We start from the raw sequence: 24,228 nt of genomic DNA on the forward strand, positions 1-24,228 counted from the left end.
ATATATGGCACAAAATTCTGCATAATGTAAATAATGTTAATAAACATAAAATGTTCAAAATGTGTGTGAATATATAGATACAAAAAATATTAAAAAAAAACTTTAAATTATAGAACATGTTAAACACTAAAAGGAAAATAAATGCAGCAAATGCCAATATTGTGAAAAGGAGAGAAAAATATTAGAAAACATGAGTGCATATGTGTGTGTGTTATAACTTAATTTCAGCAAGTTTAGAAGGACAAATAGAACATTTCGTACTGAAAAGAGACAAGCTGCCTGGACTGTTCCCTTTGTAATTTATTTTACAGTGTGTAATTAGATATTTGCACCTGATCACTATTCACAGTGACAAAGTACACAGTCAAAAACAAAGAAAATTCGATTATGCTTTAAAAAAACATATGGTGACCGACTTTGGGCTCGGCATAGACAGCTGCTCCCTGTATCACAAGGTACTTAGAGAGCTCTCCTGCAGTCTAGTGCATTAGGTAAATTCTACAATACAAATATAATTTAGAGCACATTAAATAGGTAAACAGACTCTACAGAAGATTAGAGCTCCTGGTAAACAAGACTTCTATCAATGTCAAGTCTGCTATGGCCTACGCTGCCTAATCCTCCTAATCTGTGTATTGTGTTATGGATGAAGCTCTTTTTATAGTTTGCAGTATGATTATACTACAAATAAATGCCTGACACCTTGTTAGAAAATGAGATATATCTGTATAACACATGTGCACATGACAAAAGGAACCCTTACATCACATCCATATCAGCCATTACTTGGTTTCCCATCAAATAATATGTGCAGAGTGGTATCTCAGTTGTTAACATTGTAGCTTTCCATTATGGAACATTTATCTTGTTTCTTGTCATCTTTATTCAACGAAAAGAGATGTCATCTAAAAGATCCTGTTCTAGTGCCCTCTATAAGTGTTTAAGTGGTTGAGGCCACCCTTTGTATACCTCGATTTAACCACCTATTACCATTTTTAAAGATCTTATTTTGCACGTGTGTCTTGCCAAAGCACAATCACAAAAGTTGCTATGACAAGATCTATCTACTAAAATGCCATACATTCTCTTGTCATGTCACAGTAACAGCAGGGACTGTTGCCACTTATTTCCTCACCCAGGTTTCATATGTGATGTTTGTCAGTGAAACCTGGAAGAGTAAACAATTGTTGAAACAGCAAAATATACTGATATGACTCTATTATTAGAAAAGCCAAACACAAATATCTCAAAGGATTGTAAATTATGATAACATGCACAAAAAATATTTGCTGCTAAAAAGTCTTCAAAAAGTTACGAAAATGTTTTTTCTCTCTATCTTAAAGAAGTATCAGCACATTGGAAGATTGAAGCTAACTCTTTTTCATGTGTCAAATAAAAATCATAGACTAAGATTTCCATTTCTGACCTCCAATCTATTAGTCTCATCAGTGAAAAGAAAACATCTCTTGATCTGCTACATCCAATATAATGTTTGGCTTCTGTTGATCAATATTGCAATCTCTTGAAATATATAAAACTGTAGGAGCACTTCTTCTACCACCATTCTATCACAGCTATTATAACTCATCCTTGGTCTACTAACCTCCCTAAATCTGACATTTCCCTCTCCGTGGGTGGCACCATAATAACTCCTAGGCAGCAGGCTCGCTGTCTGGGTGTTATGTTTGACACCAATCTCTCCTTCACCTGCCACATACAATCTCTTGCCCACTCTTGCCGCTTACACCTAAAGAACATCTCTTTCGCACTGTGGAAACAACAAAAACCCTCACTGTTGCCCTGGTCCACTCCTGCCTGGACTACTGTAATGCTCTGTTAATTGGCCTCCCCTTACTCGACTTTCCCCTCTCCAGTTCATCCTTAATGCAGCAGCCAGGGTCATCTATCTTGCTAATCGGTACTCGGACACATCCAATCTTTGCCAGTCATTACACTGGCTGCCCATTCATTATAGGATCCAATTTAAAATGCTTGTTCTCACCCACAAAGCTCTCCACAGTGCGAAACCCCCCTACATCTCCTCCTCATTTCTATTTATCGGCCTATCCGCTCGTTACACTCTGCAAGCGACTTTTGACTAACCTCTGCACTAGTCCGTATCTCCCACTCCCGGCTCCAAGACTTCTCCTGAGCTGTGCCAATCCTCCGGAATGCTCTACCCCAAGAAATAAGGACTATCCACAACTTGCATAGTTTTAGGCGCTCCCTCAAAACACATCTGTTCAGATCGGCCTATCACATTTCCTAATCAAAGTCCTTTTATATATGTACAGTATGTGTATGTATGTATGTATATGTATGTGATTGTGTGTATATATATATACTAGCTGAAGAGCCCGGCGTTGCCTGGGCATAGTAAATATCTGTGGTTAGTTATAGCACCTCACTTCTCTTATTTTCCCATCATGCCTATCATTTTCTCCCTCACACCTCTTATTTTCTCCCTCACACCTCTCATTTTCCCTCTCACACCTCTTATTTCCCCCCTCACACCTCTCATTCCCCCCTAACACTTGTCATTTCGACCTCACATCTGTCATTTTCCCATCACTCCACTATTTTCTCTCACTCCTCTCTGTCATGATCCAGTTCTGAGATTATGTTCAGCTCTCTTGTCTCTGGACTGGTCATGTGGGAGTTAATCCTCTCTGCTTCACCTCAATTGAGAGTTCCTTTGACCGCATGTTGTCTGCTCACAGCAACAGCTTCCAAATGCAAAACCACACACCTGGAATCCACCCCTGATCTTTTAACTACTTCATTGATTACAGGTTAACGAGGGAGACGCCTTCAGAGTTAATTGCAGCCCTTAGAGTCCATTGTCCAATTACTTTTGGTCCCTTGAAAAAGAGGACGCTATGCATTACAGAGCTATGATTCCTAAACCCTTTCTCCGATTTGGATGTGGAAACTATCATATTGCAGCTGGGAGTGTGCACTTTCAGCCCATATTATATATATAATTGTATTTCTGAACATGTTTTTGTAAACAGCTAAAATAACAAAACTTGTGTCACTGTCCAAATATTTCTGGCCCTAACTGTATAAAGCTGAATGTGTGTGTGTATGTGTGTGTGTATGTCCGGGATTGGCATCTGCACCGACGCAGCTACAGCCACAAAATTTTGCACAGTCACACGTCTGGACCCCGAGAGCGTCATAGGCTATGTTGTGAGGCGAAATTTTAACCCCGCGCATCCCAATTCACCAAACAATTTTGCCCCTATCTACATAATGGGGAAAAAAGTGAAAGGAAAAGTGTTGGAGGCGTCGCAGCTACAGCCACAAAATTTTGCACAGTCACACGTCTGGACCCCGAGAGCGTCATAGGCTATGTTGTGAAGTGAAATTTTAACCCCGCGCTTTCCAATTCACCAAACAATTTTGCCGCTATCTACATAATGGGGAAAAAGTGAAAGGAAAAGTGTTGGAGGCAAATTGACAGCTGCCGGATGTGAACAAGGGGGACTTAAAGAATGAGAGCGATGGCGCCAAAGAGTATATACTGTACAGTTGCTAAGGTGGGGCCCTGACATGGGATACTCACCACACATGGGGATATGAACACACACACAAAATGCGCCACACAGTACCACGTGCTTGAACACATATACCACCCTCAGCACACATTTCACCACACATACACCAACCTCACCACATAAAAGTCGAAACACAAAAGTCGCCGCTCAAAACTCGCCACGCGCTAAACTCGCCACATGCAAAACTAGGCTCACGCGAAACTCGCCACACGTGCAAAACTCACCTCATGGAAAACTCGCCACATGCACAAAAGTTACAACACATGCAATAGTTGCCTCACACAAAACTTGCACATACTCAAAAGGCACCACACATAAAACTCGCCACGCGCAAAACTCGCCATGCGCAAAGCTTATTGCACACAACTTGCTACACTAACCTGTCACATGCAACTCGACACACAAAAAGTTGCTACACGCATGTCGCCACACAACTCATCTCACAAAAGTCGCTACATGCATGTCACCACACGCAAATCAACACACACAACTTGACACACAAAACTCGCCCTAAAACACACACAAGTCTGATATTATCCTTCAAAAATAAAAATCTGATTAATAAGCAGACAAACTACAAGAGCAACAACTGTACCATATAGGAAATACGGCAGCTGTCAGTCACATGATCTGTCTATTATGTGTATGTGTGAGCTAATATACAGTATACTGCCAGGGGGGAGGGCTTCCTGTTGGCTGGGGATTTATCAGGCTGCCAATTTAGCTTACAAATACCGAGGTAAAAATACAGACCAAATAACGTGTGAACGAGGTCTAATACAGGAGGAGATGACATACAGATATATACTATGTACAGGGGAGATGACACACAGGTATATACTATATACAGGAGGAGATGACACACAGATATATACTATATACAGGAGAGATGACACACAGGCATATACTATATAGAGGAGGAGATGACGTTCAGGTATATACTATATACAGGAGGAGATGACACACAGGTATATACTATATACAGGAGCAGATGAGCTACAGGTATATACTATATACAGGAGGAGATGACATACAGGTATATACTATATACAGGGGAGATGACACACAGGTATATACTATATACAGGAGGAGATGACATACAGGTATATACTATATACAGGAGGAGATGACATACAGGTATATACTATATATAGGAGGAGATGACATACAGGTATATACCATATACAGGGGAGATGACATACAGGTATATACTATATACAGGAGATGACATACAGGTGTATACTATATATAAGGGAGATGACAAACATGTATATACTGAGTTGAAAATGAGAGGTGTGAGGTGAAAATGAAAAGGTGTGAGTGCAAAATGAGACTGTAATGTGCTGCTGCAGTGCAGTATAGAGCAACCTCCACCAGGGGGTGCTGGCTAAGGAAAGGAGGCTGCACACACAGCGCAGCAAAACTGAGCAACAACACAGGTGTCACAGGTAATGAAAGGGACATGAAACAAGTCAAGGTCATACACGGAGATAGCGGCGCGGTACAGAAGGGGCGAGCAGAGAATCGTCGGACAAGCAAGACGTCAGAACCTACCGGGAACGTGGTAACCAAAACGTGAGATGTAAGACGGAGTCGGGGTACAGGCCAGAGGTCAGAACAAGTCATAAACGGGTGCTGGCAGTCAGAGGCAAACAGGAGCACTATAACAGGGATCAGGTCAGGAGCTCAAACAGTGCAGCATGAACTATAGCTGACACTGGCCCCCAGGCTGCAGAGGACTTAAATAGCACAGCCAGCTCCAGGGTGAGGCAGAACATCCTGAGGCTGAAAAAAAAAGAAAAAATCCATCAGAGAGATAGCAGACATGCTTGGAGTAGCAAAATCAACAGTTGGGTACATTCTGAGAAAAAAGGAATTGACTAGTGAGCTTGGGAACGCAAAAAGGCCTGGGCGTCCACAGATGACAACAGTGGTGGATGATCGCCGCATACTTAATTTGGTGAAGAAGAACCCGTTCACAACATCAACTGAAGTCCAGAACACTCTCAGTGAAGTAGGTGTATCTGTCTCTAAGTCAACAGTAAAGAGAAGACTCCATGACAGTAAATACAAAGGGTTCACATCTAGATGCAAACCATTCATCAATACCAAAAATAGACAGGCCAGAGTTAAATTTGCAGAAAAACACCTCAAGAAGCCAGCTCAGTTCTGGAAAAGTATTCTATGGACAGATGAGACAAAGATCAACCTGTACCAGAATGATGGGAAGAAAAAAGTTTGGAGAAGAAAGGGAACGGCACATGATCCAAGGCACACCACATCCTCTGTAAAACATGGTGGAGGCAACGTGATGGCATGGGCATGCATGGCTTTCAATGGCACTGGGTCACTTGTGTTTATTGATGACATAAGAGCAGACAAGAGTAGCCGGATGAATTCTGAAGTGTACCGGGATATACTTTCAGCCCAGATTCAGCCAAATGCTGCAAAGTTGGCACTTCATAGTACAGATGGACAATGACCCCAAGCATACAGCCAAAGCTACCCAGGAGTTCATGAGTGCCAAAAAGTGGAACATTCTGCAATGGCCAAGTCAATCTCCAGATCTAAACCCAATTGAGCATGCATTTCACTTGCTCAAATCCAGACTTAAGACGGAAAGACGCACAAACAAGCAAGACCTGAAGGCTGCGGCTGTAAAGGCCTGGCAAAGCATTAAGAAGGAGGAAACCCAGCGTTTGGTGATGTCCATGGGTTCCAGACTTAAGGCAGTGATTGCCTCCAAAGGATTTGCAACAAAATATTGAAAATAAAAATATTTTGTTTGGGTTATGTTTATTTGTCCAATTACTATTGACCTCCTAAAATGTGGAGTGTTTGTAAAGAAATGTGTACAATTCCTACATTTTCTATCAGATATTTTTGTTCAACCCTTCAAATTAAACGTTACAATCTGCACTTGAATTCTGTTGTAGAGGTTTCATTTCAAATCCAATGTGGTGGCATGCAGAGCCCAACTCGCGAAAATTGTGTCACTGTCCAAATATTTCTGGCCCTAACTGTATAGTAGACTAGCTGAAGAGCCCGGCGTTGCCTGGGCATAGTAAATATCTGTGGTTAGTTATAGCACGTCACTTCTCTTATTTTCCCATCACGCCTCTCATTTTCCCAATCACATCTTTAATTTTCCCCCTCACATCTCTCATTTTCTCCCTCACACCTCTCATTTTCTCCCTCACAGCTCTCATTCCCGCCTAACACTTGTCATTTCGACCTCACATCTGTCATTTTCCGATCACTACACTATTTTCCCTCACTCCTCTCATTTTGCACTCACACCTTTTCATTTTCACCTCACACCTCTCATTTTCACCTCAGTATATACATGTTTGTCATCTCCCTTATATATAGTATACACCTGTATGTCATCTCCTGTATATAGTATATACCTATATGTCATCTCCCCTGTATATAGTATATACCTGCTGTGTGTCATCTCCCCTGTATATAGTATATACCTGTATGTCATCTCCTCCTATATATAGTATATACCTGTATGTCATCTCCTCCTATATATAGTATATACCTTTATGTCATCTCCTTCTATATATAGTATATACCTGTATGTCATCTCCTCCTGTATATAGTATATACCTGTGTGTCATCTCCCCTGTATATAGTATATATCTGTGTGTCATCTCCTCCTGTATATAGTATATACCTGTATGTCATCTTCTATATATAGCATATACCTGTATGTCATCTCCTCCTGTATATAGTATATACCTGTAGGTAATCTGCTCCTGTAAATAGTATATACCTGTGTGTCATCTCCTCCTGTATATAGTATATACCTGTATGTCATCTCCTCCTGTATATAGTATGTACCTGTATGTCATCTCCTCCTTTATATAGTATATACCTGTGTGTCATCTCTCCTGTATATAGTATATATCTGTGTGTCATCTCCCCTGTATATAGTATATACCTGTGTGATCTCCTGTATTAGACCTCGTTAACACGTTATTTGCTCAGTATTTTTACCTCAGTATTTGTAAGATAAATTGGCAGCCTGATAAATCCCTAGCCAACAGGAAGCCCTCCCCCTGGCAGTATATATTAGCTCACACATACACATAATAGACAGGTCATGTGACTGACAGCTGCCGTATTTCCTATATGGTCCATTTGTTGCTCTTGTAGTTTGTCTGCTTATTAAACAGATTTTTATTTTTGAAGGCTAATATCAGACTTGTGTGTGTTTTAGGGCGAGTTTGTCAAGTTGTGTGTGTTGAGTTGTGTGTGGCGACATGCATGTAGCGACTTTTGTGAGATGAGTTTTGTGTGGCAACATGCGTGTAGCAACTTTTTGTGTGTCGAGTTGCATGTGACAGGTTAGTGTAGCAAGTTGTGTGCAGCAAGTTTTGCGCATGGCGAGTTTTGCGCGTGGTGAGTTTTATGTCTGGTGCCTTTTGAGTATGTGCAAGTTTTGTGTGAGGCAACTTTTGCATGTGTTGCAAATTTTGTGCATATGGCAATTTTTCCGCATGTGCAAGTTTTGCGTGTGGCGAGTTTTCCATGAGGTGAGTTTTGCACTTGTGGCGAGTTTTGCGTGAGCCTATTTTTTGCATGTGGCGAGTTTTGCGCGTGGTGAGTTTTGAGCGGCGACTTTTGTGTTTCGACTTTTATGTGGCGAGGTTGGCGTATGTGTGGTGAAATGTGTGCTGAGGGTGGTATATGTGTTCAAGCACGTGGTAGTGTGTGGCGCATTTTGTGTGTGTGTTCATATCCCCGTGTGGTGAGTATCCCATGTCGGGGTCCTACCTTAGCAACTGTACGGTATATACTCTTTTGCGCCATCGCTCTCATTCTTTAAGTCCCACTTGTTCACATCTGGCAGCTGTCAATTTGCCTCCAACACTTTTCCTTTCACTTTTCCCCATTATGTAGATAGGGAAAAAATAGTTTGTTGAATTGGAAAGCGCGGAGTTAAAATTTCACCTTACAACATAGCCTATGACACTCTCAGGGTCCAGACGTGTGACTGTGCAAAATTTTGTTTCTGTAGCTGCGACGCCTCCAACACTTTTCCTTTCACTTTTTTCCTCATTATGTAGATAGGAGCAAAATTTTTTGGTGAATTGGAAAGCGCGGGGTTAAAAATTCACCTCACAACATAGCCTATGACGCTCTCAGGGTCCAGACGTGTGACTGTGCAAAATTTTGTTGCTGTAGCTGCGACGCTTCCAACACTTTTCCTTTCACTTTTCCCCCATTATGTAGATAGGGGCAAAATTGTTTGGTGAATTGGAACGCGCGGGGTTAAAATTTCACCTCACAACGTAGCCTATGACGCTCTCGGGGTCCAGACGTGTGACTGTGCAAAATTTTGTGGCTGTAGCTGTGATGGTGCAGATGCCAATCCCGGACATACACACATACACACACACATTCAGCTTTATATAGTAGATATATATGTGTGTGTGTGCACATGTATATATGTATATAGCCCATTCACTATCTATCTGAGAATAACCCTCCATCAAACTCCACCGCACCCAGACTCCACCACACATACTGGCTGGTGACAACCTCATGCAGCATTTATCTATCCCCCACTCCCATAAGATGGCTGGACCATCATTGTAAATACACACCTGCAGTTTGTGACTCCCCCCACCTCATTATAGTTTGTAAGCTCTCACGAGAAGGGTTGTCTTATTTTGCTTTAACTATTGTATTATTTTTAATTTTATTGCTACTTATGACTTGTGTATGAACTGTTAAACTGTAAAGCGCTGCAGAATATGTTGGCGCTATACAAATAAAGATTATCATTATTAGTATTATTATTATAGCTTAGCCATAGTGTATTATTTCAGGATGCATGAGAGCAGCTACCATTGCCAACTCAGAATCAATATCTCATGGGGGTAATGACCTACCAATCAACCATGTCTTCTCATTGAGCTCCAGGGCTACATGAAAAACTCATGCATGATAGCATACAAATTAATTATTTTGCATTAGGTGCTATTGTATTATGTACTGTTTTCTTCTACTGGAAATTGCCCATAATTGGTCTTCCCCTATTTCAGAGCTATATGAATAGATCTACAGCACAATTACTGTAGGAGTAATTAAGCAGAACATTAACCAAATGACTTAGAATTGAAAAACAATTATGTTAGTTATATTTTTAAAGTAGTTAAATAATATACATGCCTTATATTTTCTATTTTCCATTCATACCTGGTCAGAGCAGTGGTAATTTTATTATATTTATGAACACCTAACAAGCTAAGTATTAATCTCTTACAGTGGATTAGTTACAACATACTGTGCGACTTTTGAGAATATGATAAATGATTTGTAATATTTCCAACAGTTTTCATTTCTTTATTTCTCTTTAATAGAACACAAAAATTGCAATTGTTATGAATTCAAAAGAAAAGACATCACCATCTACCCCTTCAAAAAACTGTAGTCCCCCTCCCACCACAGACACACTCTTCTTTGATTCATGTTTAGCCTTATCATTTAAAAGGATTGTCATCTACTCGGATAACCCCTTATTAAATATTATATTACCCAGTGTAAAATATAAATAACACATACTCTCCTCCCTCACTAGCACCATGTTGCTCAGTGATCATTGGACATTGTTAGGCCACGTAAAACCCCCAGCCAATCAGCTGCTGCTAATGTGTTTCAGTTTTTTCCCTTTCTTCAAATTTTTGAGGTTCACCTGAAATAATTTTGAGTGGAGCAGCCGATTAACTGGTTGCAGTTGTCAAATGGCATAATAATGTCACACAAGCCCTGGGAAACCCTGCACTCACATTGTTAGAATGCTACTGGTGGATAAAGGGATTATCTGTCATTTTTGTTTTACACTGGGGAACATAGTATTTAAGAAGGTGTTGTCTCAGTAGTGGAAATCTCCTTTAACTGTGTAATGATGGCTGCCCATGCATGGGGCGTGTATGTTTGTTTGGAACAGGTTGAGGACCTGAGCCCACACGGTGCAGCATGGATGCCAGTGCGGTAACCTATCCAGCACCTTATAGTACCTTATGTGATCTGTGCTGACTCACATCAGTCTAGCGTCCTTAGTTCCTTCATCAACCCTGACAGTGGCATTTAAAGGGAGTCTGCAAGTAGGATCAATCTTCCCAAACCGTCTATATGAGCACGTAGGTCATAGGAAGCCTAATAAAATGATAACTTAATATCTTGAATCCGATGTCTTATACCAGAGAAATCTACATCTTTCTAATATGTAAATGAGCAGGTAAGCTCTATGGGCCAAATGCTGATCTGAATGAGACTCTGCCTCCAGAGCTTATTTCTCTGCAGTGAGATCAGGAGAGCAGAGAGCAGCCTTTACACAACACACGGGTGATGTCCAATTCATTGAAAATAATCTCTGAAGACAAATTCTTATGCAGATCTGTGTCCAGTCCCATAGTTCTCAACAGTTCATTTACATATAAATTGAATGTGAATTTCTCTGGAACTGCTCTCAGTGGGAAAATCAAGATGATCTTGTAGTTATTATACCTTTTAATGACGAGCAAAAATAAAATACGTTATGTTACAAAGTATGCTTTCGAGACATTTTAGGTCTCCTACTCATGCATGATATCACAACGTTTCTGAAGAAACATAAATATATTCGCAAAAAAAAGAAGAAAACAAAAAAATAGTTCAACTGGCTAACAGGGTACCAAACACTTTTTTTTCCTTTTCTCTGGAAAAAGACATTGAATTACTGATATAACAATAACATTTTATTGAACTTTCTATGACTTATGTGCCCCTATAGATGGCACAGTGCAACACAATAGAATGGTGTCAATGAGTTGCAAAGGCAGGTAGGGGGCTGTCTGAAAGTGCACAATGTATGTAAATTGAGATTTTACATGAAGAGCAGTATGTGGCTGAGCTTTGTAGGAGACCGACTATTTCACAATACACTGCAACACCATGAATTGTAGTGTATTGCATAGACAATTAACAGATTGCTGCTATATCCTCAAAGGAGAAAATTAAAAATGAAAGAAACTTTAGAAAATGTAAAAAAAATTCAGTCAATCTCCCATTCCTCAAAATAAATCGCTACGGTAGATATAAAGCATAAGCACAAAATATATTTGGCATTGCTGCATGTGTCATTGCCAAGACAAATAAAATATAAAAAAAAGATTTATCCCAAATGGTGAATGTTGAAACGGGACAAAAAAAAAGGTTTTACATTTTTTGATGACCACAATTCTCCCCAAATAATGCAGTAAAACATGATCAAAATTCTAGCAATGAAAACATCAGCGTGATTTGCATAAAAAGCTTTCACACAGCTTCATTATCAGAAAATAAAAAAAGTTAAGGGTTTCTGAATGTGGGTGGCACAAACCACATTTTTTTTACATTTTCAATTATAAAAGTTATACAAGTGCTTCTCACTATATTAGAACATCTCCATGATTGTGGAGAATACAGAGACAGACTAAGAGACCCTTTTAAAAGCTTAGGAAGCCTTTGCAGTTGTTTTTTGTTAAATATTCTAATATACTGAGATAGTGACTTTGGGATTTTCATTGGCTGTACGCCATAATCATCAACATTAACAGAAATAAACACTTGAAATAGATCACTCTGTTTGTAATGGGTCTATATAATATATGAGATTCACTTTTTGTATTGAAGAACTGAAATACAAGCACTTGTACATTTTTGTTATCAACATAAACATGGACAATGAATGTCCTAAAAAGGAATGGGAACACTTTTGCAAACTAGCAGTTTTTCACCATTTCACAGCAACTTGATTTTTTTTCACTTTTTCAGTACATTATTGCGTAAAAGCAGTAATTCAAAGCTACAAATCATTAATAAAAAACAAGCCCTACAGTGCCTTGCGAAAGTATTCGGCCCCCTGGAACTTTTCAACCTTTTCACACATATGATGCTTCAAACATAAAGATGCCAAATGTAAATTTTTGGTGAAGAATCAACAACAAGTGGAACACAATTGTGAAGTTAAATGAAATTTATTGGTTATTTAAATTTTTTGTGGAAATTCAAAAACTGAAAAGTGGGGCGTGTAATATTATTTGGCCCCTTTATTTTTACTCCAGAAAACTCACTCCAGAAATTCATTGTGGATCTCTGAATGATCCAATGTTGTCTTAAAGGCCTAATGATGATAAATATAATCCACCTGTGTGTAATCAAGTCTCCGTATAAATGCACCTGCTCTGTGATAGTCTCAGGGTTCTGTTTAAGGCACAGACAGATCATGAAGACCAAGGAACACAACAGGTAGGTCCGTGATACTGTTGTGGAGAAGTTTAAAGCTGGATTTGGATACAAAATGATTTCCAAAACTTTAAACATCTCAAGGACCACTGTGCAAGCGATCACATTGAAATAGGAGTATCATACCACTGCAAATCTACCAAGACCCAGCCGTCCCTCTAAACTTTCATCTTAAACAAGGAGAAGACTGATCAGAGATGCAGTCAAGAGTCCAATGATCACTCTGGATGAACTGCAGAGATCTACCGCTGAGGTGGGATAGTCTGTCCATAGGACAACAGTCAGTCATACACTGTACAAATCTGGCCTTCATGGAAGAGAGGCAAGAAGAAAGCCATTTCTCAAAGATATCCATAAAAAGTGTTGTTTAAAGTTTGCAACAAGCCACCTGGGAGACGCACCAAACGTGTGGAAGAAGGTGCTCTGGTCAGATGAAACCAAAATCGAACATTTTGGCAACGATGTCAAATGATATGTTTGGCGTAAAGACAACACAGCTCATCAACCTGAACACACCATCCCCACTGTCAAACATGGTGGTGGCAGCATCATGGTTTGGGCATTCTTTTCTTCAGCAAGGACAGGGAAGATGGTTAAAATTGATGGGAAGATGGATGGAGCCAAATACAGGACCATTCTTGAAGAAAACCTGTTGGAGTCTGCAAAAGACCTGAGACTGGGACGGAAGTTTGTCTTTCAACAAGACAATGATCCCAAGCATAAAGCAAAATCTACAATGGAATGGTTCACAAATAAACGTATCCAGGTGTAAGAATGGCCAAGTTAAAGTCCAGACCTCAATCCAATCAAGAATCTGTAGAAAGAGCTGAAAGCTGCTGTTCAGAAACGATCTCCATCAAACCTCACTGAGCTCGAGCTGCTTGCCAAGGAAGAATGGGCAAGAATTTCAGTCTCTCAATGTACAAAACTGATAGAGACATACCCCAAATGACTTGCAGCTGTAATCGCAGCAAAAGGTGGTGCAACAAAGTATTACGTTAAAGGGGCCGAATAATATTGCACGCCCCACTTTTCAGTTTTTGAATTTCCACAAAAATTTAAACTAACCAATGATTTTCTTTCAACTTCACAATTGTGTTCCACTTGTTGACTCTTCACCAAAAATTTACATTTGGTATCTTTATGTCCGAAGCATGATATGTGGGAAAAGGTTGAAATGTTCCAGGGGGTGAATAATTTCGCAAGACACTGTAGTATGTTTGTGTTGAGAGAAAAATAAAATTTGGAAGAAGGGAATGAAAAAAATGAAAACAAAAAAAATAAAAAATCGCAGGTCTCTTATAGGATTAAATTTCTCTTAAAATGCTACGTATCTACCTTGCTATATATACTCTTATACAGTTGAAACCAATAGTTTACACTATCTTAAAGGACACATATGCATGTTTTTCTCAATATCTGACACGAAATCAGAATAAACCTTTCCTGTTTTAGGTGAATTTGGATTACCATAATTATTAATATTTGCCAACTGCCAGAATAATGAGAGAATATTTTAAGGCATTATTATTACTTACTTGAAGGTCAAAAGTTTAAATACATTTCATTAGTATTTGGTACCTTTGCTCTTAAACTGAACTGGGTCAAACATTTGGGATATCCTTCCACAAGCTTCTCACAATAGTCAGAATTTGGACTCATTCTACTTGACAAAACTGGTGTAACTGACGCAGGCTTGTAGGTCACCTTCATCGCATCTGCCTTTTCAGCTTTGTCCATAAATTCTCAATAGGATTGAGATCAAGGCTTTGTGATGGCCAGGTATATGCACAGTGCTAGCATGGTTGTTATAGTGGCAAAGTCCTTTACTACACTGTATAGCCCATTTAAAATGCATTTTTAAGGATGAAAGACTCCCTTTAAGCTTTTAGATTATAAGGGCATGCAGCTAACCAAGTATTCATGATTGCTTATTTATGTTAAATAAATTGATTGAATTTTATTTGGACCATATCAAAACCTCTATGGCGATTTTTTCAACCTTTCCTTGCCACTCTTCACTGTTTCACTCTATGATGGTGGTTTCGGCTCTTCATAGGCTTCTAATAAAAACATGCTGTTGTGAAAAACATCGTGACATAATGACATTACAACATGCATCACGTGACAGCATTATGCATAGTGATGCCAGAAACCTAGTAAGTGCCAGGAGCTGTGGCAGAGGGCGAAGCAGGTTGAAGAGGATGAGCATGATAAGGAAAGGTTAAAAGAAAGGGCACATAAGATGGTGATAGTGAGCTGTGAGTGTGGCAGGACTGAAGGTAAATTCAATTTGCGGCAAATAACTTTGATGCAAATTAAATTTTCCCGTTAAATTTACGTGATTTGCCAAATTTGAATCCTGGCAGTTTTGATAATCTCTAAACATACGGTAGCTATCAGTATATTTGATTTCCATATACAGTAGCTCCAGAAAACATGTAGGAAGCATACTGTCAGATCTTTATAGCTTGTCCTATTTTATTTGACACGTTATGGTTGCATTTGTGAATGACAATAATTGGGGCCACTCTGTAGTTGTGTGGTTTTTACTTTAATCTACTTAAAAAAAGAAGTCAAAGCTAAACTAGTTATGTCTAGTGCAGGCTGGAGGGCACGACATCATTGGTATTCTTCAGCAGAATTCTTTGCATCCCTGTTTCATGCATTTTTCCCTTAGGCGTTGCACTAGTTCTATTATAATGTGCCAGCTAAACCCAGAGTGACAAACACTTATTTGCTAGTTTGTAGTTTCAACTCTGGGACCTCCATATGGAATTTAAGGAGAATTGAGTCCCCTGATCTCCTTCATGGCACTCCAGAGAAAAGAACTTGTGAGATACTCAGCTATTTCTCACGCTAATGGACAGTCCCAAAAGTGTCAATGTGCCATAAAGGTTTCAGCATGGAAGTTTTAACGTGGCTCTTGGCAGTGGTGGAATGCTGACTTAAGAAAAGGTTGTGAACTTGTGATCTAGATAGATAGTTAAATAATTTATCAATATGATCAGTTTTTCAAAAATAACTTATACTGTATTACCTAATGATATAATACATTGGCTAGATGGAATTTTTTCCATACTCAAATAGACTGGGGGTCATATAGAGAATGTGGAGATTGAGTAAACAATGTCATAAGTGATGTAGACCATTTGTTTTCGCATATTGTTTTTCTTCTTAATGTCTTACATTTGGATATTCAGTAGACCAAATCTGTTTTTAACTTTGCACATTATAAAGTGACTCATGGTTATTGTTCATTCTTGTAGCATTTTCGTGGAATTTCAAAATGATTTGAATACAAAGAATGCAATTGCACGGATATTCTAAAAGGCAAACAAAGACAGCTTTTAAAAAGTTAAGACTGCACCTTCGCAAATCATAGATATGTAAATGAGTGACTATAACTGCATTTTTTCCTCAGATTGTAACTTGTTCATGGTTTTTCAGGAAGTAAAACTGCTTTGATATGCTTATTGTAAAACAATTCACTTTTTTGAACATGAATGTGCTTTTGCTTGCAGAGAGTGAAGAGGTATACCAACAGCAGATCCTGTCAATCTCCTGCATCGTCTTCGGCATTGTATCCGTGGGTTTGATTTGTGCCGCATTCTACTGCAGAACAAAGTAAGATGTATTACTTGGCTTTGGTCTATAGCACATTGATAGTTCCTGAGCATAATTTGCCTGTCTATTGAACATTTTATTCACTCCAAGCAATTGAAGAGTAGCTGCAACATGGGGATATACTGTGCTCAAATGTAAAGAAAATATGCCCTAATGCGTAACGCTGCCTTAAAAATAAAGCCTTATTGTTTCCCTCATCTCTGCTCATGTAAAACATTTTAGAAGTGGAAGAACGTTTTACATACAGTAACAATCATCTACTCAGTGGCAGACCAAGGCAAAGTGCGTCCGAAAGGCTGAAACCATTGGCCCTGCAACATGTACAGCGTCCGATTTCACAACTATTTGCATTCTCAGGATGCATAAAGTGGAGAATATAATAGTGGAGGAGGAAACTGCCAACACTTTCTTCCACTATTCAGTATGTGTGACTGAGACAGCAGACAAGATGACATCACTACCTCATGTCTGCTCTGCGAAGCCTTAGTGCACACAGCAAAGACAGGAGTAGAGTGCCAAACAAAAAAAAGCTAGGTGAGTATAGTATTATATATACCGTATATACTCGAGTATAAGCCGACCCGAGTATAAGCCGACCCCCCTAATTTTGCAACAAAAAACTGGGAAAACTTATTGACTGGAGTATAAGCCTAGGGTGGAAAATGCAGCAGCTACCGGTAAATGTCAAAAATAAAAAAAGATACCAATAAAAGTAAAATTAATTGAGACATCAATAGTTTAAGTGTTTTTGAATATCCATATTGAATCAGGAGCCCCATATAATGCTCCATACAGTTCATTATGGCCCCATAAGATGCTCCACACAAAATAGGCCCCATATAATGCTCCATACAGTTCATTATGGCCCCATGAAATGCCCCATATACAAATATGCCCCATATAATGCTCCATGCAGTTCTTTATGGCCCCATAGATGCTCCATATACTGCTCCATGCAGTTCTTTATGGCCCCATAGATGCCCCATATAATGCTCCATGCAGTTCTTTATGGCCCCATAGATGCCCCATAAAATGCTCCATGCAGTTCTTTATGGCCCCATAGATGCCCCATATAATGCTCCATGCAGTTATGGCCCCACAATTGCCCCATATAATGCTCCATGCAGTTATGCCCCCATAGATGCCCCATTTAATGCTCCATGCAGTTATGGCCCCATAGATGCTTCACATAAGGCTCCATGCAGTTATGGCCCCATAGATGCCCCATATAATGCTCCATGCAGTTCTTTATGTCCCCATAGATGCCCCATATAATGCCCCATGCAGTTATGCCCCCATAGATGCCCCATTTAATGCTCCATGCAGTTATGGCCCCATAGATGCTCCACATAATGCTCCATGCAGTTATGGCCCCATAGATGCCCCATATAATGCTCCATGCAGTTCTTTATGTCCCCATAGATGCCCCATATAATGCCCCATGCAGTTATGCCCCCATATTTGCCCCATTTAATGCTCCATGCAGTTATGGCCCCATAGATGCTCCACATAATGCTCCATGCAGTTATGGCCCCATAGATGCCCCATATAATGCTCCATGCAGTTCTTTATGTCCCCATAGATGCCCCATATAATGCCCCATGCAGTTATTTATGGCCCCATAAATGCCCCATATAATGCCCCATGCAGTTCTTTATGGCCCTATAAGATGCCCCATATAATGCTCCATTCAGTTCTTTATGGCCCCATAATTTCCCCATATAATGCTCCATGCGGTTATGCCCCCATAGATGCCCCATTTAATGCTCCATGCAGTTATGGCCCCATAGATGCTCCACATAATGCTCCATGCAGTTATGGCCCCATAGATGCCCCATATAATGCTCCATGCAGTTCTTTATGTCCCCATAGATGCCCCATATAATGCCCCATGCAGTTATTTATGGCCCCATAAATGCCCCATATAATGCCCCACGCAGTTCTTTATGGCCCTATAAGATGCCCCATATAATGCTCCATTCAGTTCTTTATGGCCCCATAATTGCCCCATATAATGCCCCATGCAGTTATGCCCCCATAGATGCCCCATTTAATGCTCCATGCAGTTATGGCCCCATAGATGCTCCACATAATGCTCCATGCAGTTATGGCCCCATAGATGCCCCATATAATGCTCCATGCAGTTTTTTATGTCCCCATAGATGCCCCATATAATGCCCCATGCAGTTATTTATGGCCCCATAAATGCCCCATATAATGCCCCATGCAGTTCTTTATGGCCCTATAAGATGCCCCATATAATGCTCCATTCAGTTCTTTATGGCCCCATAGATGCCCCATATAATGCTCCATGCAGTTCTTTATGGCCCCATAAATGCCCCATATAATGCTCCATGCAGTTCTTTTTGGACCCATAAATGCCCCATATAATGCCCCATGCAGTTCTTTATGGCCCATAAGATGCCCCATATAATGCTCCATTCAGTTCTTTATGGCCCCATAGATGCCCCATATAATGCTCCATGCAGTTCTTTTTGGACCCATAGATTCTCCATATAATGCTCCATGCAGTTCTTTATGTCCCCATAGATGCCCCATATAATGCCCCATGCAGTTTTTTATGGCCCCATAAATGCCCCATATAATGCCCCATGCAGTTCTTTATGGCCCCATAAGATGCCCCATATAATGGTCCATTCAGTTCTTTATGGCCCCATAAATGCCCCATATAATGCTCCATGCAGTTCTTTATGTCCCCATAGATGCCCCATATAATGCCCCATGCAGTTCTTTATGGCCCCATAAATGCCCCATATAATGCCCCATGCAGTTCTTTATGTCCCCATAGATGCCCCATATAATGCTCCATGCAGTTCTTTTTGGACCCATAGATACTCCATATAATGCTCCATGTAGTTCTTTATGGCCCCATATAGGCCCCATATAATGCTCTACTCAGTTCTTTATGGCCCCATAGATGCCCCATATAATGCTCCATGCAGTTGTTTATGGCCCCATAAATGCCCCATATAATGCTCCATGCAGTTCTTTATGGCCCCATAGATGCTCCATATACTGCTCCATGCAGTTCTTTATGGCCCCATAGATGCCCCATATAATGCTCCATGTAGTTCTTTATGGCCCCATAGATGCCCCATATAATGCTCTATGCAGTTCTTTATGGCCCCATAGATACCCCATATAATGCTCCATGCAGTTATGTCCCCATAGATGCCCCATATAATGCTCCATGCAGTTATGGCCCCATAGAGGCCCCATATAATGCTCCATGCAGTTATGCCCCCTTAGATGCCCCATATAATGCTCCATGCAGTTATGGCCCCATAGATGCTCCACATAATGCTCCATGCAGTTATGGCCCCATAGATGCCACATATAATGCCCCATGCAGTTCTTTATGTCCCCATAGATGCCCCATATAATGTTCCATGCAGTTATTGCCCCATAGAGGCCCCATATAATGCTCCATGCAATTATGGCCCCATAGATGCCCCATATAATGCTCCATGCAGTTATGGCCCCATAGATGCCCCATATAATGCTCCATGCAGTTAATGCCCCACAATTGCCCCATATAATGCTCCATGCAGTTATGCCCCCATAGATGCCCCATATAATGCTCCATGCAGTTATGGCCCCATAGATGCTCCACATAATGCTCCATGCAGTTATGGCCCCATAGATGCCCCATATAATGCTCCATGCAGTTCTTTATGGTCACATAGATGCTCCATATAGCATTGTGCCACAAGTAATGCTGCTGCTTCTGCACTAAAGAAAAATGACATACTCACCTCTCGTCGCTGCCTGCTGCTCCTCAGCATCCTGTCTCTCTGCACTGACTGTTCAGGCAGAGGGTGGCGTGCACACTGATATGTCATCGCGCCCTCTGACCTGAACAGTCACTGCAGAGGACGCAGAAGACGAGGCGGCGGTGGAACACAGAAAGGTGAATATGACATACTCACCTGCTCCCTGCGCTCCTGGCGCGGTCCCCGCATGTCCTACGTCTCCAGGAGCGGCAGATTCTTCCTGTAGTGAGCGGTCACGTGGCACCGCTCATTACAGTAATGATTATACAGCTCCACCCCTATGGGAGTGGAGTCCAGATTCATAACTTTAATGAGCGGTACCAGTGACCGCTAAACAAGGGAAGAACCTGCAGGCACCCGAAGACCGTGGGACATGCGGGGACCGCACCAGGAGCACTGGGAGCAGGTGAGTATTTGACAGGAGTCGCTCCCCCTCACCCGCCAACCCCCTGCCTTCCATGACTCGAGTACAAGCCGAGAGGGGCACTTTCAGCCCATTTTTTTGGGCTGAAAATCTCGGCTTATACTCGAGTATATACGGTATATATTTATGTATGTATTAGAAAAGTCATGGCTGAAAGTGTTGGTACCTTTGAAATTGTTCCAGAAAATGGAGCATTTCTCCTATAAAATTATTGCTATTAGTTGTTTTGTTATACACATATATATATTTCCTTTGTGTGTATTTGAAAAACACAAAAACACAGAGAAAATAAGACGAGATGGACATAATTTCACACAAAACCCCAAAAATGAGCCGGACAAAATTGTTGGCTCCCTCAGCTTATTATTCGGTTGCCCAGTCTTTGGAATAAATAACTGTGATCAATCGCTTCCTATAACCATCAACAACCTTCTTACTCCCCTCAAATGGAATTTTTGGCCATTCTTTTGCAAACTGCTCCAGGTATCTCATATTTAAAGGGCACCTTCTCCCAACAGCAATTTTAAGATTTTTCCACAGGTGTTCAATAAGATTTAGATCCTGACTGTATTTAAAGGGCAATATGGAGCTCATACTGTGTATAAGGGGGTTATGTGGGGGCTCATACCGTAAATAGATATATAGGTATATATAGAGATGGTCTGTAAGGCTGATACTTTAAATAAAGATGATGTGTGTGGTTTCTTACAGTGTATAGGGACTTTGTGTGTTATTATAATGTATCTAAGGGGCTGTGTGAGGGCTCATACTGTATATAGGGGACTCATGCTATTTTTAGGAGGGCTATGTGGGGGCTCATAAAGTATTTAATGGGTATTATCGGAGGTCATACTGTTTATAGAGGTGCTAAGTAGAGGCTCATACTGTATATAGCAGGTGCCGTGTGGTATTTATTTATTCTACTCACTTATATAGCGCCATTAATTACACAGCACTTTACAGACATTATCAGAACTGTCCCCATAGGGGCTATCAATCTAAATTCCCTATCAGTATGTCTTTGGAGTTTGGGAGGAAATCGCAATACCCGGAGGAAACATACACAAACATGAGGTGAAGACACAAACTCCTTTCAGATGTTGTCCTTGGTGGAATCATAATGTGTATAACCAGTTACCAACTGTGGGATTTTCCTTTTTTGTGTTTCTGTTTTTTGCTCCCTGTCTTCCCAGAGCCATAACTTCTTTTATGGCTTGTTTTTACCATATCATGTAATAAAAAACTGGGAAAAATTTAAAGTGAGGTGAAATTGCAAAGAAAGTGCAATTCCCCAACAGCTTTTTTTTTTTTTAACCATGTTCACTAAAAGCTAAAACTGACCTGCCCTTATGATTCTCCGGGTCATTATGAGTGCACAGATATCAAACATGTTGTTAGGGTTAGCGGAACACACCGAGTAAATAGATGAAGTTATTGGTGCGTTCGCAGCCCGGGGTCCACCGTGCAGGAGAAACCTGCTGCTAGTAAATGGCACTATATGGCGGTATACGCAAACTCTGTTACCTCACAGAGTCACTGATATAAAAAAGGACTGTGTCCTGTTAAGCTCACAGGAGCACACAGATAACTGCTGAGCAGATAGTAGTCAGTGGTCATGCAGTCAGGAAAGCACACAACTAATTCCTCACCAGGGGAGCCAGTATTCTAGTGGCTTTTTTCAGCCGGGCCCTGAATACATGCAACCAAACTCCTGACCGGAGGTGCCGGTATTCTAATGGCTTTTACAGCCGACCCTGACCACAGGTATACATGACCACACTGGCGCAAAGCACATAACAAGGATTAATACTAGCGCATGGCCATGCGGTCATGTGAACCTTTCATAGCTGCAGCTACAGGACCTTCCCAGAAGGACCATTGGGAGGCTGCCACAGAACTTGAGCAACTTCAGGACCTTCCTAGAGGGCCAATGGGAGTTGTTGCAGTACCTGAGCATGTGACCCTTGATCTCCAATGAGAGATCTTACCCTGGGCATGCTCAGAAGGGGAAAAGTAGAAAAAGTAGGACTTAGTCCCAAAGACATCTGCTTGCCGCTGACCAGTATTGGCTACAATGGCAGAAGCTGGAAAGGCAGCAGTAACCCTTTGCACATTGTCAGACTGAGTGAGAGGCTGGGACCGACGCCTCCGCCGAGCAGGCTCCACTGCGGCAGGAGAAGAATGGGAGACCGCAGCAGAGATGGCTTGAGATTCCCCCTGTAGAGAGGCAAGAGCTCGATTCCGATCACATGTATACGTTCTGTTTTATTTAAGTGCTGAAAAAAAATCCAATGTTTAAAAAAAAAGTGTCATTTTCTGAGACCCGTAACATTTCCACTTTTCACGATCTCAGGCAGGGTGAGGCTTATTTTTTGCGTTACAAGCTGACGTTTTGACTGATACTATTTTGTATATAAATGTAAATCTGGTCCTGAGTGTCCAGAGGCCACTCATAGAAGGGAGGTACTGTCACATGTGTGTCAGATGCTACAGACAGTCGATCTACCTTCTTAATCCTTCTGACTTTTGGGACCAGTGGCAACCTCCCTCCAGCTCTAATTGTCTCACCTGGACTTGGCTGTTTATAGACTCTCAGTCTTCTTCAGGAAGTCGTCAATGATACTCAGATTTTCCTTTGTGAAGGCTTGGAGCTATAGCAGTCTGCTTACTTCCTCTCTGGTGCTGTTGAAGGACTTTTGGTGTTACCTCTCTGAGTATGCTCAAACTAAGATTCTTCCCCCTTGTTTGTCTCCCTTCTTCATTTTAGTGTACAGTGGGAAATGACCAGTGCACATCCCCTCTTCCTTATTCAGGGCCTAGCTTTGGGGATACCAATGTAGGGATGGTAGGGGAGGCAGGGAGCTATTAGATCTGCCTAAGGGTCTCCACTCCAACTTTCCCTAGCATTTGGGCTGCCTTCCCTTCTTCCCCTCGTCTTGCTCTTAGTGTTCTCACACTATGTGTGACCAGTACACTGTCAAACACGTGGATCAATTTCATGACACAAGCCCAGCTCCCAGGGCCTGATGACCGGATATTTTTGAAAAGGAGAGAAAAGTTTATAAAGATAGTCAAACAATACCTGACAGACCAAACCAGCGTACTCCCTTAATCTGCCGCAACTTCCAGCTGGACATCTGGTATGAGCTGTCCCTCTATACCTTGGAGGTGTTGTGCCTCTCTACTGCTTGCATTTTACCTGAGTGGGTTTTTAGTGCCACCAGGGTGTCATAACACACAGGCGCGTTCGCCTGTCAACAGAGAATGCAGACAGGCTCACTCTCATAAAAATGAAAATACAAAGCCTTGATTAACCCACAGCTTTTTACACCACCAGATAACACCAGCGAATAAAGTTTTTGCAATATTCAATGTGTTAATGCAGCCCACTAGTTGTTCCCTTTCAGGGATCTATGGGTGACGCTTCATATTTTCTGTCTGGCTTTGCACTTTCTGCAAAGCCTTTATGACTGTATAATTACATTAGCTAAACTACACTCTCAAAATATTTCTGTTAAAAATTTTGCTATAGATTCAATAA

General features: G+C 41.0%; 1 protein-coding gene across 2 annotated transcripts in view; it reads left to right on the plus strand.

The window, feature by feature from the left end:
- The window catches only part of NRG3 (neuregulin 3), a 1,535,957-nt gene that overhangs the window by 1,329,810 nt on the left and 181,919 nt on the right, over positions 1–24,228 (plus strand). For both annotated transcript variants that reach the window (XM_069753133.1, XM_069753134.1), the window contains exon 5: positions 16,367–16,469. In XM_069753133.1, the coding sequence (XP_069609234.1) occupies positions 16,367–16,469 (103 nt within the window). The remainder of the gene's footprint in view (positions 1–16,366; positions 16,470–24,228) is intronic.

Source organism: Ranitomeya imitator, chromosome 2 (assembly GCF_032444005.1).
Source record: "Ranitomeya imitator isolate aRanImi1 chromosome 2, aRanImi1.pri, whole genome shotgun sequence".
Classification (NCBI taxonomy): Eukaryota; Metazoa; Chordata; class Amphibia; order Anura; family Dendrobatidae; genus Ranitomeya; species Ranitomeya imitator.